The 17,351-nt window shown below is 46.2% G+C and overlaps 1 protein-coding gene across 1 annotated transcript; it reads left to right on the top strand.

The window, feature by feature from the left end:
* Positions 1-225: 225 nt before the first annotated feature.
* Positions 226-17,116, top strand: LOC135823487 (protein DD3-3-like). Its single transcript, XM_065336333.1, has 13 exons — positions 226-335; positions 7,248-7,400; positions 7,868-7,949; positions 8,574-8,690; positions 9,919-10,089; positions 10,606-10,868; positions 11,160-11,268; positions 12,295-12,434; positions 12,798-12,968; positions 13,669-13,907; positions 15,146-15,362; positions 15,636-15,876; positions 16,295-17,116. Exons 1-13 carry the CDS (start codon positions 238-240, stop codon positions 16,583-16,585), a joined length of 2,292 nt encoding a protein of 763 aa, XP_065192405.1. The 5' UTR covers positions 226-237; the 3' UTR covers positions 16,586-17,116.
* The last annotated feature ends 235 nt before the right edge of the window (positions 17,117-17,351 follow it).

Here is a 17,351-nt window from a genome sequence, read left to right as displayed (position 1 = left end):
CCCTCCTGCCAGGCCACGAGTTCCCAATTAACTGTGGGTCGCAGCACGGCTGGAAAAAATCCTTCCGCTTCCAAGCAGGACTTGAACCTGGTACCCTCTGTTTCTCAATCATGGTCTTAGACCATCCCACTATGCCTGCCTGGCATGGGGGTGCGACTTATAATCCGGGAAATACGATGCTCCAGGTGCCTGTGCATTGTGTGAACTTCTCATGAATTCGTACATGTTGGTGTTTGTATGATGGTTAGGCTGTTTGACTCTCAGAATAACAACAGAGGTGGCTACAATGTTGGAGGTACTTACTACTATGAAGGCAGTGATGTTCATTTTGAATGGTAAGGCACTGTGTGTGTGTGTGTGTTTGTTTGTGTGTGTGTGTGTGCTCGCGCGCGCGCGCGTGTGTGTATGTGTGTGTGCATGCGTGTGTTATTATTATTATTATTTATTGCGTTGATTATTATTATTAGTATTATATACGCACAAAGTAGAGATAAAGTAGCGGAGAAGACACGCTTACGCCTGTACAACGCTATCGTACTGCCGACATTCCTGTACAATTGCGAGACCTGGGGATTATCGTCAACAGCAATGGCCGATACAGACGCATTCCACCGGCGTCAAATGCGATCACTCCTTGGAATACGATACCCAGACACAATTTCAAACGACGACCTATACCGCAGAACCAAGAGCAACCCTATATCAGACACAGTTGCATGTAGGCGACTACGAATGACCGGTCATGTGCTACGGATGGACACGGACACGCCACCGCAAGTAGCCATGAGCGGCTATTTTGACAAGGGCAACAAAGCACCTCGTGGACGGACAAGGTTGACACTGGCCACAAGTCTGGTTGCTCAGCTGAATAAGCTGGGTGTGCCAATGAAGACCATGGAAGACCTTTCCAGGTGCCGACAACAAGCAGCAGACAAGACAGACTGGAGGAAACTGTGCAGCTCGACACCCGGTGAGAAATCGGTATCAGCAGCTACTACACCTAGCTGATGATGCTCACAAGACAGAAGCGGAAAAAACACTAAATTTCTTTATTTAGTGCTCTACTACGCGAAATGTGCTATTATTATTATTATTATTATTTCGTAATAAGTATTCGCATGCAACGACGCAAATCCACACAATTCAGTAGACACTTCTTTTCTATCAAACGTTTTCTTTCCCTTCTCTTCAGGATAGTACAGGGAATGTTGGAAATTTGGAAAAACACATAACTATATAGAAAAATAGAGAAAAAGTCAACACTTCAACATAGGCGATAAAATGACTAAAGTGTGAAAAAAAAAAAAAAAAAAACTCGAAAACAAAAGCAGCAAGTTGTAGACAAACACGTTGAACACATCAAGAAGCACTTGTCACACTTTCACGAGGTGTGACACCAAACAACTGCAACGATAACACATTCTCCTTCTGTACACATAGTTCTGGATCTAGTTTACGAATATACAGAGCTTCTAACACAGCAAGATGTAACTTAGACCTTCCACGAGTTAAAACCGAAAAGACATCATCACTATACAACTCACGACAATTAGCACTTCCCGACAAATGACGCTTGATGGACGATGTCCGATCATTTAGCTCTGTCACCTTCGACGTTTGCCGTTGTTCTCTTCCGTTGGGCTTGTTGACACCTCCAACGTCCTTTGAATTCATGGTCGTTTTCGTTTGACTCCTCGGTCTTCCTCGTTTCCTCTTGTTGATCGTTGTTGTCACTTCCAGTACCGACGTATTCAAATCTCCAGTACTTCGTCTCTTCACCTTGCTTCTGGTAACTCTTCCGGTGTCCGTGAGCTCCGGTGTCACATTGGGCGGTTTTCGGGATGGTCTTCCTCGCTTCCTCACGCTAGTCTGAGATGGGCCAAGCTCCCCGCCCGTCGAGGCGGAGGCGCGCATGCGTACATCTACACTGGACGCAGACAAAGGCGTTCCAGTATCGGACTGCACAGCACATTTTGGAGGACGGCCACGACGAGGACGAGTACCACGAGCGTCAACAGGGACAAGACCTAACGGCACATGTTGACGGATGCGTGCGCCCAGGTGTTGAAGGGTTCTACCTACGTACCGATCTTCACATTCTCGGCACTGAAAAAAATAGATAAGGTTGCTTCTACTAAGGGTAGGTAGAACGTCCTTCTTCACACTGAACGCACGCGTCGTTCCAAATACTAAATACAATTTCACGCACGGGTAAGACGAACAGACAATGTTGCGCACCTCCTTCTCGACGCGCGCAGAACCAGCACCCACCCAGGGTAAGCGGAGTACCACGGGGCACCTGTCCGGTCCAAATGGTTTCGGATCCTGCGTGATTTGTTTGTTATTAATAAGTTTTGTTAGTAGTGACGAGGGGTATCCATTGTTTGTCAAAATTGATGTGAGCCGCCTAAGTTCTCCTTGAAGAAGGTGAGGAGAGCAGATTCGATGGGCACGATAGACTAGTGCTTTGACAAGGTGAACTTTGGATTTAGTTGGTGTGTAGCTTCCCCATGGAATATACAAGCCAGTAAAGGTGGGTTTTCTGTAAACCGTCATGTCTAAACTCTTGGTGTCGTTGTTGCGGGTAATATTGACATCTAAGAAGGATATCACACCATCCCGTTCACCTTCTGCAGTGAATTTTAATGCAGGATGTAGTCCGTTCAGGGTTGTTAAAAAGTTCTCGCAGGTTTCTTGGTCCTCGTCGTGACAAAAAACATCATCTACAAAACGGTAGTACACCGAAGGCCATAGCGATGGGGGAATGGATGACTCGCAAAATCCAACGAATATGTTTGCTAATACCGGACCAAGTGGAGATCCCATCGCAACTCCATCCAACTGTTTATACATGACATTGTCAAAGGAAAACTCAACACCAGAAGTGACCATTAACATGAGTTTGACAAATTCGCTCTCATTCAAATCAGGTGGAGTCACAGACTTGTTATGGTACAACGCTGCTGCACAAATATCGATGGTTTCACGCAATGGAACATTGGTGAACAAACTGACGACATCGTACGAGCACATGTAACCACACGACTCAAACTTCGATTTCCTGATCTTATCCACGAACTCGAATGTGTCCTTGACGCAATGCCTATTGTAAAGGGTGAGCACAGTCTGTAGCATTGCGCACAACCACTTGGATATCTTATATTGTGGCGAACCGGACATGCTTAGTATCGGTCGTAACGGGATATTCTTTTTGTGAATTTTCGGCAGGCCATACATCCGTGGCCGAGTGGAACCCGTTGGTGCTAGCCGGTCATGTTCATATTGAGTAATCTGATGAGATTTAGATAGAAAAAGTAGGTATTTACTTAATTTCGTATCTATGTTTGCAGTGTGATCATAACCATCGCACGGGCCGAGTCTACAGAACTTAGTGGTGTCATTGAGTATGACCATCATCTTCGCTCTATACTCCACTGCCGACATGATCACCGTTGCTCGGCCCTTGTCAGGGCGAGATATCACGATTTCAGGGTTCTTCCTAAGTTCCTTGAGAACTTTTATATGTTCCCGCGTCAGTGAAAAGGATCGTGTATCTGGCGGAGACTGGGCAAATCGGAACGCCTCGGCAGCCAAGGAAGCTCGGCAGGTTGCCGCCGCCACGTCCGATTTCGCGGGAACAGCGGTCAGCTGTTGTTGAAGAAGTTCAAATTCAGCCAAAATATCAGTCTGGTTGAATTTGGGAGGGATACCGAAATCCATTCCACCACATAGAACATCTTTCTGTAGTTGACTGAGCGTGATACCGGCAAGATTAATGATTGTGTCGTAGTTGTCGCTGCAGGCTCCAAACCTATCTCTTCTCAACGCTGAAACTAGGTTAGTTCGCTTCGTGTCATGTTTGGATCGTTGCTTGCGATCACATTGGGAGAGTAGCCAAGAAAATCTGATAAAGTCAAAGATATTGAGAAGTCGGCGAATATTTTGATACGAGGAAACAAACTTTGATCGTACATTCTGCAGGTGACCCTTAGCCTTGTTTAGGTCATCTCCGAGGAGGACCTTTTCAATTGATATAGAGTCATATAGCTTCAATTTCTGGACCCGTTTCTGAAGGTACTTCGGTGCCACCGAATAATGGAGACACTCACGGAGTAGTCTTACATGGAAAATCGCAGTGTTTAGTCGTCCCCTAAGTGAAATGACTTCGTTAAGAAAAGCAATATAGTCACTGGGGAGACGTAGCTTAAAGTAGTTGAAACAATGCCGTGACGACAGAAAACACAGCAGAGCGGTATTGGTGGTGGTATGCATATATGGGGGACAAGGTCAACCCCACGAATCTCACTCCGTGAATCCCACGGAGGAGACCCCAGAGCCATAGGTGTGGACCCTCTGCTTATGGTTACAGGGGGCGGTATACCAACAGCCGTTGTGACTGCATGTGTGATACTAATAGAGCTTCAGCAAGAGATGTGGCACTGTGGCATGCATGTGTAAAATCGCATGTGTAAAATCGTGAAATCGTGATATCTCGCCCTGACAAGGGCCGAGCAACGGTGATCATGTCGGCAGTGGAGTATAGAGCGAAGATGATGGTCATACTCAATGACACCACTAAGTTCTGTAGACTCGGCCCGTGCGATGGTTATGATCACACTGCAAACATAGATACGAAATTAAGTAAATACCTACTTTTTCTATCTAAATCTCATCAGATTACTCAATATGAACATGACCGGCTAGCACCAACGGGTTCCACTCGGCCACGGATGTATGGCCTGCCGAAAATTCACAAAAAGAATATCCCGTTACGACCGATACTAAGCATGTCCGGTTCGCCACAATATAAGATATCCAAGTGGTTGTGCGCAATGCTACAGACTGTGCTCACCCTTTACAATAGGCATTGCGTCAAGGACACATTCGAGTTCGTGGATAAGATCAGGAAATCGAAGTTTGAGTCGTGTGGTTACATGTGCTCGTACGATGTCGTCAGTTTGTTCACCAATGTTCCATTGCGTGAAACCATCGATATTTGTGCAGCAGCGTTGTACCATAACAAGTCTGTGACTCCACCTGATTTGAATGAGAGCGAATTTGTCAAACTCATGTTAATGGTCACTTCTGGTGTTGAGTTTTCCTTTGACAATGTCATGTATAAACAGTTGGATGGAGTTGCGATGGGATCTCCACTTGGTCCGGTATTAGCAAACATATTCGTTGGATTTTGCGAGTCATCCATTCCCCCATCGCTATGGCCTTCGGTGTACTACCGTTTTGTAGATGATGTTTTTTGTCACGACGAGGACCAAGAAACCTGCGAGAACTTTTTAACAACCCTGAACGGACTACATCCTGCATTAAAATTCACTGCAGAAGGTGAACGGGATGGTGTGATATCCTTCTTAGATGTCAATATTACCCGCAACAACGACACCAAGAGTTTAGACATGACGGTTTACAGAAAACCCACCTTTACTGGCTTGTATATTCCATGGGGAAGCTACACACCAACTAAATCCAAAGTTCACCTTGTCAAAGCACTAGTCTATCGTGCCCATCGAATCTGCTCTCCTCACCTTCTTCAAGGAGAACTTAGGCGGCTCACATCAATTTTGACAAACAATGGATACCCCTCGTCACTACTAACAAAACTTATTAATAACAAACAAATCACGCAGGATCCGAAACCATTTGGACCGGACAGGTGCCCCGTGGTACTCCGCTTACCCTGGGTGGGTGCTGGTTCTGCGCGCGTCGAGAAGGAGGTGCGCAACATTGTCTGTTCGTCTTACCCGTGCGTGAAATTGTATTTAGTATTTGGAACGACGCGTGCGTTCAGTGTGAAGAAGGACGTTCTACCTACCCTTAGTAGAAGCAACCTTATCTATTTTTTTCAGTGCCGAGAATGTGAAGATCGGTACGTAGGTAGAACCCTTCAACACCTGGGCGCACGCATCCGTCAACATGTGCCGTTAGGTCTTGTCCCTGTTGACGCTCGTGGTACTCGTCCTCGTCGTGGCCGTCCTCCAAAATGTGCTGTGCAGTCCGATACTGGAACGCCTTTGTCTGCGTCCAGTGTAGATGTACGCATGCGCGCCTCCGCCTCGACGGGCGGGGAGCTTGGCCCATCTCAGACTAGCGTGAGGAAGCGAGGAAGACCATCCCGAAAACCGCCCAATGTGACACCGGAGCTCACGGACACCGGAAGAGTTACCAGAAGCAAGGTGAAGAGACGAAGTACTGGAGATTTGAATACGTCGGTACTGGAAGTGACAACAACGATCAACAAGAGGAAACGAGGAAGACCGAGGAGTCAAACGAAAACGACCATGAATTCAAAGGACGTTGGAGGTGTCAACAAGCCCAACGGAAGAGAACAACGGCAAACGTCGAAGGTGACAGAGCTAAATGATCGGACATCGTCCATCAAGCGTCATTTGTCGGGAAGTGCTAATTGTCGTGAGTTGTATAGTGATGATGTCTTTTCGGTTTTAACTCGTGGAAGGTCTAAGTTACATCTTGCTGTGTTAGAAGCTCTGTATATTCGTAAACTAGATCCAGAACTATGTGTACAGAAGGAGAATGTGTTATCGTTGCAGTTGTTTGGTGTCACACCTCGTGAAAGTGTGACAAGTGCTTCTTGATGTGTTCAACGTGTTTGTCTACAACTTGCTGCTTTTGTTTTCGAGTTTTTTTTTTTTTTTTTCACACTTTAGTCATTTTATCGCCTATGTTGAAGTGTTGACTTTTTCTCTATTTTTCTATATAGTTATGTGTTTTTCCAAATTTCCAACATTCCCTGTACTATCCTGAAGAGAAGGGAAAGAAAACGTTTGATAGAAAAGAAGTGTCTACTGAATTGTGTGGATTTGCGTCGTTGCATGCGAATACTTATTACGAAACTGTTTTCCCACCGCCTCCAAACTACTGTTTGAATTATTATTATTATTATTATATACGCACAATGTTAAATTATTAGTATTATTATTTTATTTATTTTACTAGGGTGTGTGTGGATATGCGTGCGTGTGTATGTATGTGTATATTTCTTTGAATATTGGAAGGGGTGAGGGTGTATTCATAAGTTGATGGAATGGAAAAGGGAAAAGTCTGAAGAAAAATTGATTTTCACCACCAGGACTCGAACCAGGGACCTTCGCTTGAGGCCAGCGATGCTCTAACCACTGAGCTTTGGTGTAGCTGTCATCCCAGCAGAGACGGTTTAGGGGTATTCGTGTTCTTTTAGCTGATCCTAATTTGTTCTTATTTTTGCATCGTTCCAGGACCAATCAGCACTCGTGTGGCAATGAGAATAACCACTGTGAGTTGATCATCCAGTATCACTGTGACAGTACTATCAGAGATGGGTCAACTACAGGCACCATTCCGCACAACCCCGGCCTGTGTCAGGACTACAATTGCGTCACCGATTTGAAGTGAGTCAGTACACGCATGTATTGTAGCAGTGCGTATCAGTTATAAGGTTGTCGTCTAAGAATATTATTCCAGGAGCACAGCATCTACAGTGATACGTGTATGATGTTCAGTTTCGTAAACACTGCCCTCTATTTATGACTTCATCGGTTATAGCGATAGTTGTCCATTCTTTCCCAGCAAATTCATGGACAACACTCGCGCTGCTGCCCGGAATTCACACGTTTTTTGTCACTGGAAGCAAAGCTTCCATATTCGACACAGTACCCAAAAGAGCTAGAGAAAAATGCTATGTACATGTCTGCACATGCTAGAATACAACATACCGTAGGTTATTTACTCACCATATCTACCCGTCTTGGTAGTCTTGATCCATGCCTCACTGTCACGGCTCATGACACATGTAGCTTGCGTAGCATATGACATACATGTAGGTGACGTAGCTGTTCTACTATAATGCTATGCTCAGGTACGGCATGCACGAGAACTTTGACTACTACCAGAACTGCCGTCATCGGGAGCGCAACATGGGACTGTTCATTGCGGACAGGGTAAGTATCTATTTGTGCACCCTCCTAGCTTTGACTCAAATTATGCACCGCTATAGCAATGCTGTGCTGCATGATGGAGACATTTGCAGGTTGGTTGAGTTGATTAAGGGCCCTGAACTCCTTTTTTGTGGAGTTCCGGGACCAGGTATTGTCCATAAATGTGAATTTTCCATAACACAACCGATCAAGCTTATTTAGATGGAGAAGGAGCAGAGATCTTGCATATGGCGTCATTGTCTCCAAAAACTTGAATTGAATGTGGTAGTATTTCAAAAACTTGACTTGAATGTGGTAGTATTTCAAAAACTTGACTTGAATGTGGTAGTTTTTCAAAAACTTGACTTGAATGTGTATGTAGTATTTCCACTAAAACTCACTTACAGGGTGCCCGGTAGACCGACCGAGGTGCCTGTAACTTCGAGATCTGGACATGAAAAATGACTCTGCTGTCCCAGCTGGTAACTTGCTGGTTGTGTTGAATTCTTATCAGTTGATCTTGAACCGAAGCCGTGATCGGATTCAAACTCTCTGCATTCCACACCTGCTGATCATCAGTCGTGCAAAATCCTGGCCACTACCAGGTTTTCCATATCGTTGTCTCTTGTTTTCGACTCTTCTGTACAGAATCTGCGGGGCACTACGGCACGGTTCACTCGTCAGAACAACAACGGCAACCGTCATGCCTACGAGTGTCCTGAGGAGCGTGACTATTACCCCTACTGGGAGCCAACTCCGTGGAAGGTACTAGTACTTTTTTCTATCGAACATGTGCTGTTCCCACTACATGAACTTGAAACATAATATGGCGTAGAACAAATCGAGCATTATTTTCAGTTGTTCTTCGCTCTATGCATGTACCTCATATGTATCTAATATTGACTGAGTACGAGGTCAATATCGGAAATAAAAGCCGAGTAAAAGACCGAGGCGAAGCCGAGGTCTTTTACGAGGTTTTTATTTCCTATACTGACCAAGTACGTAGTCAATATTAGATTTATCACGACAAATAGTCCGTATTTCAAATTCCAGAACGACAACCTCATGAATCCCGAGTATGATTGCACAACCGTTGCACCACCACCTACTCATGCAGTGACAATGCTGCACTAGGCACCGTTCAACTGCGCAACCCCTAAGCAGTCAAATATAAGCAGTCAATATAGCCCTAAGGAGTGAAATATGCAGGAATATTTGACTGCTTAGGTATGGCAAAAATCTATGTGAGTCAATACTAAGGGAGTGATAATTAGTTATAAAGTCATCGTCATAATCCTTTACAATCTTTGATCATTCTGTGAGAGCTATCCCTTGACTGGTGAGAAGGCGTCATTAACCCACTTGCCAAGTTGTTCGCTCTAGTGCCTTGTAGCAGAGTCACAGGGTGCCTGGTTTCAACACGGCATCTTCTGAAGAAGAAGAAGAAAAAAGCGTGTTTGTACAACCCCCTTCGGGCTCCTGGATGCGGGAGGCCAATGGCCTATGCGATGCACCAACATAAAAAAGAGGAGTTGCACTTGCACCGGGCCTGAGCAAAGTTAATCATGAAGGCCATGATCGATCATGACGTTGGCCATGAGTCTCTATACGAATTGTGTGTCAACTGTGTCAAGTCCTCATCTCATCTACTTACGAAGTAAGGGAAACAGCTATGCAGTCTGTTACAGAATAATCCCCACAAATCAATCAGGGCAGTCATTGTGTACAATGCAAAATGTAGTGCTGGGCCCTGTGCGTGGACTAGGCAACCCCAGTGATTTATTGGATTATTTTGCCACCAACTGTACTGAAATAAGGTCTAAAATGCTCTAGAAAAAATTATCCCCCCCCCCCCCCCCCCCCGGTCCACAAAGAACGAAACTTTAAACGTACTTCGAAGTAGATTCATCAGCTCTTTGAAACATAGTATTGATTTGTGTGAGGTGAAAGTAGGCGTGCTTCTCGGCATTCTCTCTAATGTGTAATGCACTAGGACATCGTCATCATGACAAATGACACGCGCCGATGCCCCTATTACCAGCAAGAGAGCCAGAACGTGAAGAGTCGCTTCTCCTGCATCGTACCCAGCCCGTACTTCCAGTACAACCGAGAATGCCGCGGCGGAAACCGGTACATCATACCGATCACTCGCGAGGAGTGCGAGGTCAGGATACACTCCTCACCGTATTATTCTGTGTTCTGTGCACTCCCAGTGTATGCTCACTTTGCACTGATATCATTCGCATTGCATAGTCCCACATGAGCTGAATGTAGGGATTGCACTGACCTCTCATGTTCTTGGCATGGAGAAGGTGTTACGGTTTAGTCTGTCAAGCCTCGTCCTTTGGTGCATGCATACCCATTACATGCTTTCTTCATTCTCGTTGCATACTGTATTTCCCCGATTATATGTCGCCCTCGATTATAAGTCGCACCTCCATTTTCAGGTTTGAGCAATATTGTTTTGATGTTATCACTTCAGAAGTAAGTCATGCTTGATTGTAAGTCGCACCCGCCTTTTGTGCCCATGAATTTTAGTGTAAAAAGGTGCAACTTATATTCGTGGAAACACGGTATTCCTGCACAAATAGAATGTAGGAATCCAATTGGCGTGTCATTTTACTTGGAATTTGTTGCCAAAACCTCCAATGGATTCCTTTCCTTCCTCCGCTGTATGTAGGCTGTGACGTGGAATTTCGAAAGAGACGCTTCAAGGACCAAGTGCATCAATGCGATCACCGTAGATCCTACGCGTGACAACACAACGCAAATCCTGTCCGGCGTGTGGGCCGAGTACCCCAGTCACGACATCGCCGCACCCGACTGCTTCGAGTCGCCCTGGTCACGTGACAATCACCTTGGTAACGGCATCGGTGGCTTCCCAAACACGTACAACTGGACGATGCCCAACTTGGAGCATGAGTTCTGCGTCTTCCGTATGCGGTAGGTTCTTGCGGTGATGACGAATTGTTGTGCTTAACCCATCAATCACTATGACTTCGTCCTCTTTTCCAGAAAAAGTCACCACTAACTAGCTAAGAAATGTATAAAAACAATTTTATGCTGCTAAGTTTTTGCTTTTCCTTTTGCCATCGAGTGATGATGTCCGCTGTTTGAGTGGTCGGCTATATTCACGTTCAGAGGTACCAAATCAGCATTCCATTATTCCATAAATTGCAATGGTGTTACACACCCTCTGTTTGACAGACTGCTTATCTTGTGTTTTGTCTGCAGCTACAACATCTCTACGTCGGAATATGATGCATGGTCACCGGGCAGGAACTGGACGGAGCTGAATTCCGCTCGCCCCAATCGACCCACAAATGTTCCTGTTTGGGAGCAGGTGAGCGTTGTATTGAGTATGGTCATTCTTTTCTCACTCACACGTCAGTACTGCACACATACTCACACACACCACACACACACACACACACACACACACACACACACACACACACACACACACACACACACACACACACACACACACACACACACACACACACACACACACACACACACACACACACACACACACACACCTGCACACCTACACACACACACTCTCTCTCTCTCACACACACACACACACACACACACACACACACACACACACTCACACACACACACTCATCACAGAATAACAACTGCGGGGGACAGCCACAGCAAGAAAACAAAAGATAGTTGTGTAGCCTCCATGGGGCACGGGGGGGGGGGGGGGGGGGAGGGGGGAGGGGGTCACGTGCCCCCCCCCCCCTCCCCTAAAGATTTCAACCCACATGTAGGTTCAGCATGCACATTATGACAATGAATGACATGCACCAGCTATCCTACACATATGCGACTGTGCACCCCCTAGAAGGGGGACCAGCTACGCCCCTGATGGTGATTTTCAATGGTGGCCAAAGAAATCCAACCCGTGAGCCGAAAGCAGCGCCAGGTCTCATGCGGTCCTCAGATGGGTATTTGAACAGTGCATGATGCAATCGGAATGTTAACACGGCACTAATTTTGATTCGCGGGTCGGATTTCTTCTGGCGACGATTGTACGACTCTTTATACTTAGTTATGAATATCCGTGAACTCTCAGCCATTTGAAATGGTGATCACAACTTGAGTGGCCTGGAGATTGCAGGGTTTTAGACATAGTGAAGCCTTGAGTCTACTGCCAGACATTGTACATACCGGGCACGTTTGCGTGAGACACTGACAACAGCTACATTTTGATTACAGTAAACTAGAGGATCACTCTTTGGCGAATGATCGTGCACTCAACATACTTTGAGAGGCTAGGTCAGAGCGATTTTGGGCTGTGTGGGATTACAAAATATGTTGCTTCTACGAATCCGTGCTGACATTGTCTCTGTAGGTTGGACTGAATGAAACTCTGGGTCGGGCGCGCGGATACGAGTTTGAGCAGAACCCCGTCGTGGATATTTTCGGCACGCCCAACCTGCCATTGAGGCTCGCTATCAACACGAACCAGTTTGGCAGGACATTTCAAGACAGGTACGAGCATTCAACCCGTCTGGTTTATCTGAGTGTCGATCCTTGTCAGAATGTTTTGGTAACTTCTCTTCTCTCAATTATTTCTTACGAACAGTCTACAGTTATCTTGCCATGTAGCGAGGCAAAAAACACTTCATTGTAGCTGACAACCACCCACCCACCAAAAAGAGTGCTGTGTGCATGAAATGTGATTTTCTAAAGATCCTTGCAACGTTTGATAGAGAAAACCGAAGTTCACCAACACACTGGCTTCTGGAATCAAATATTTTACGGATGCCAAAAGCCTCCTTTAGTCTCTTTCCCTGCGGAACGGAGATAGGGTATCTTTGTTTGCGACCCCAATTATTGTTGTTCTTTTCCCAGGTCACACACGTTTGCGTCTCGTCCGCGACCAGAGGATTTGGAGGATGCCGTCATCCACAATGTGCAGGTGCGCGGCAAACGTGGCAACATCGTTCAAGTGTATCCCGGGGTGGAGTACGACTTCGCCCCCAATCGACTACAGCTAGCAACCAATGACTACATCCATTTCCAGTAAGCAGCTACACTTCACTCCTAGGTAGTAGGCATTGCTGTTCCCTTTGCCAATGTTAGAAATGGCAGCTTGGATCTAGATTTAGACATCGTTGGATTGTGTATAAAATAAAGTAATTGCACCTCCACCAACAGGCCGAAAGCTGCTGGTTACCTTTTGAGAACAATGTGTCTAAAATACCTGGATTATTTGCTGATATTCTAACACTTGAGTTTCTTACATGCAGCAGCCATGTGCCTGTTGTATCCTGCTCAAGGCAGACCAACTCTTCGAAAGATGAGAATGAATCATCAGTAAAATGCAATGGCTTTTAGAGGGAAGCTTTCTCAGTATGCGAGGACTCCACTGTAGCCATCCGTCAACAATGTATATCGTTCAAGCAATATGACGACAGACCGCTGATGGCAGAGTTGTGATGCAGCTGCTGCACTAGACGCCGTGCATTGCACTGTTGGAAGCCTGACAGTCTGTTATTGTTGATAGACGCCACCCTGTTCATATCTCTCACCGAATGGATATTTTGTGATTTCATTCCATATCACTATTTCATGTAGTATGCTAGTACTGTTTGTCGGCAGTTCCGAGCAGATACTGTGACCCCTTGAGGATATGCATGGCCACGATGAGATTCCGGGGAAAAAAATCTCTGAACTGTGAACAAGATAACAAACCCACTACCATTACTGCATGTTGCTCTAGGTGGACGGGCTCCAACACAAATCCCAACAACAACGACGGTCAGGGGCGCCGTGGCACCGACCGACACAACGCCGTGATGCTGCACGAACCTCGGTATCCGGAGAGACCGGCGCAGGATCCGCTATTGAGGGAGCAGGTGTTTGGCAAGTGGGGCCTCAGCTATCCGCAGCACTTGGATAACACGACTTTCCTAGGACTGAGTAGAGAGGATACAGACAGCCTGGCTTTGCTGACATCCAGTAAGTATGCGTTTGACTATAACTTATAAGAGCAGGGGCGTCGCACACGGTATGGTCACTACGGTATTGACCGTACCACTATTTGCCCCAAGTACCCTGTGAATCAATACAATAAAATGCACTGATTTGGGCTCTAAATTTCCAAATTTTTGGGCTCAGCCACCGCTCACCCACGAGTAAATTGTACTTCAGATGGCTGACCGTACCGCACTAATTACCTTCCGACGCCCCTGAAGAGGCTGTTATTTGTAGCAGCAGCTATAGATTATATCTCCTCTGTCTTTTCGACTATCCACAATACTTTACATGTTGTCATGCCTTGTTTCGTAACTGTTTTATCTGAAATTCCTGCTGCCCATGGGTTGCTAAGGGATGACTTCATGCATGATCTGTGCCATTTGAACTGGTGAGTATGTATGTGCTGACCGATGCAAATTTGCGTTAATGCGGACAATTTTTCGCACTCACCCCTCAAGTTGGCCACAACTCTGGTGTGATACAATACAAGGCTGAAAATACTGGTATTGATTCCTCTGCCTCGAAAGATGTTTTACATGATTGTTATGGTGGTGTAAGCACATCCCGTGTTGCCTTACCTAGCGTAGCATGTTCACTGTCATCGCTTTAAGGTCCGAGGAAGCTGAGACGTTCCCTTCCTCCATTATTCCCAATCGAACTCGCCAATTCCACCGAAACTGGGTGGCTGCGCCCCACTACCGTACTATCTCTAGTATAAGCACAGTCTCCAATAATAGCACGTCTTCAATAATAGAACACCTTTGGGCGGCATTCAAAAAATAAAGTGCTCAGTCTCCATTATAAGCACACTGTCTATCGGTACCTGGTAAAAAGCATGTACCGTATTATCTCTAAAATGCAGTACCGGCGAAAAAGCCCTGAAATGTGTGTGTCTGACATGAATTTGGCATGGCAACATGCCTCTGAAATGAGGTTGAAATAATAATGGAACAGTCTCCAATAAAGGAACGTCTCCATTAATATCACGGGGCGGAGCCTGTACATTGAAAAAATACAGGACCGTGCTTATATTAGAGATAATACGGTAAATGTCACTAAAAGCGCCGTATCGTTCTTATAAAAGCACGGATGAACGCGACTGCCCTATTCATGTATGCTCACATGTGCTTGTGCTAGAGGTGTTTCTTTCAGTCCATTAGCACAGTAGTAGACTGAAATCAGTCTTTCTTCTGTGTAATCTATGGTATTTACTATGGCAGCTCAATTCCGTGGAGAAATGTCAGAGTTGGATGATGCTGGAACCTACTTTGACCTGGGACCCAAGAAAGTGACATCGGTCGGAACGTATCACTACATGTGCACACGCAACAACAACTTCTCCAACCGCAGTCAGAAGGGAAAGCTTGTTGTCAGCGCCCAGTCGGTTCAGTACCGTTCCATCGGACTCAACGGTGGCAACCTAACCATGCCATCAAGGTGAGATACGATGCCTCTTACTAGAGGATTCACCCAGAGTGCTGAGAGTCCTCAATATAATGCATGAATTTGTTCATCTCTCCCATGTGAAGATGGTTGTGGTAGAACGCATCTCTTCAACCGAGCAAAATCACACGATAACTCAACAACTGACAACGAGTTTTAGTGTTTGTGCTGTTAGTTCCTGTGGATGCAGATACAGCCGGTCTAACTGGTTTACTACGCCGACGTAAAAAATTCTGAAAACAAACTCGTATTATTTTTCGTGTTCAGGTCAACCATGGTTCATGTTCCACGCGGTGCCTTTGGTCAACTTCACAACCTGCGTGTCGAGTCCTGGCCCACGAGAGATTGCCAACAGCTCCTGGAAAGCCTTGGCAGTAGCATACTGAGTGATGGAACGACCGCCAGCGACTGCTTGGCGCTCTACCCAGAAGGCAGACTGACGGTGAACGGCGCCAAAATGCGTCTCTCCATGAGCCTCAAGGAGAATCAAGCCGCCTCCTCCATTCGTGTAAGTTAATGCTTGTGGGCCGGGCATGCAAGGCTCTCCTGTGATTCCAGGTCGTATTTACAGTGTAGGGAGTTGACCTCTCAGGTCATGGACACTATTTGTGCTCATTTTCAGCTTTCTTGCCTTGGTAAAGCCAAGAGATGATAAACTACAAGTAGAAGTCTTCGAGTAGAAAGGCCTTCGATGTATTGACCATTGCGAAGTTAGCAAAAGCCTTCGAAAGGTACGAAATTCGTTGTGTGTGTGTGGGGGGGGGGGGGGGGGTGGTAAGTTGTAAACCATTTGTTAGTGCGGATATTGAGCTAGAACCTATACTTGTATGAATCTGTTTCTTTCCGTACCTTGAAAGTGCTTGAGGCTCGAATTTGTCTTATCATCCACGCTTCTCTATATGTGATTACCTATGCTTGTTGTGCAGGTCTACCAAACTACTGCGTCGTCAGCAAGTTCCTGGTCAGAGGTGACTGTCACAAGTGTGGAGAACAATATCGTGACGTTCGAGAGCCAGCAGGGCGGCCTGTACGTAGCCAAGGAGGACCCCAACTTCATCGTGATCGGCAGCATCGTGGCAGCCTGCTTGATTGCTGTGATCATCCTTGTTGGAGCGCTCGTGTACTTCAAGCGCTATCCGGGCAAGATCTCCAGTATGCGCCGCAGCATTGGCCGGAACTATACCTACCTCAGGAGATCGATGCAGAGCAGGGTGTGATGCAACGCGGCTGGCTGCCTTGCAATCTGCAACCACGTGGCTTGATATCAGCCCATCCGCTGGTCGGTGCAAGATTGCAAATGATCTGAGAAGCATGGAGTGGGCCGTTCTTTGCCTTGTGTAGCCACGCTGACATGAGGGAGGACGGCTGAACATCGTCATAGCTGTCTCTTCACCATCCCACCTATATCTGCAATGCAGTCACTCCTTTGCTCTCCGCTCTGCCTCCCCATGTTGAAAGACATGCACTTCTTATGACAGTCTACCAGGTAGTATTTGCTGTCATCTGTCACTCATATTTTGCATTTAGAACTCAGTTTACGCCGGGATTCCCTCAAGCATCATTGCGTTCGGACACTCATCAATCTGGGCGCTCACCTGCTACTCTTTCACTGATCCAACTTCTTGCTATCATATCTTTCTACTCCATTATTGGTTCTCTGTCGTATTTTAAAAGTTTGTAGCGCTGGTTCGCAACATCTTTACCCGACACAGCAGAACCGCTGTTGGAAAACAATCGCTACGAATTTGTTCGCCTTGTGTGTGTGTGTGTGTGTGTGTGTGTGTGTGTGTGTGTGTGTGTGTATGCGCGCGCGGGTGCGTGTGTGTGTGTGTGTGTGTGTGCATGTGCGTATGCATGTGTGGCTGGTTGGTAAAGTAACTCCACTTTCACGTCAGGATACAAGTGCATCTAGGGTCTGCTTTTATCAAAGCGCGTGCTGTCTATGCTGGTTACCCCAACAAGTGTAGGGTGTGCATAGGTACT

Source organism: Sycon ciliatum, chromosome 8 (assembly GCF_964019385.1).
Source record: "Sycon ciliatum chromosome 8, ocSycCili1.1, whole genome shotgun sequence".
NCBI classification, from domain to species: domain Eukaryota; kingdom Metazoa; phylum Porifera; class Calcarea; order Leucosolenida; family Sycettidae; genus Sycon; species Sycon ciliatum.
This window is presented reverse-complemented; position numbering and strand designations above follow the sequence as displayed.

What these genes read in the sequence shown, in the direction of transcription:
- LOC135823487 (XM_065336333.1), top strand. Translation starts at nt 238, where the DNA reads ATGATGGTTAGGCTGTTTGACTCTCAGAATAACAACAGAGGTGGCTAC. An exon ending in GGGAGCCAACTCCGTGGAAG is followed by an intron (nt 8,691 to 9,918) that starts GTACTAGTACTT and finishes GTAATGCACTAG; the next exon opens with GACATCGTCATCATGACAAA. An exon ending in TCACTCGCGAGGAGTGCGAG is followed by an intron (nt 10,090 to 10,605) that starts GTCAGGATACAC and finishes CGCTGTATGTAG; the next exon opens with GCTGTGACGTGGAATTTCGA.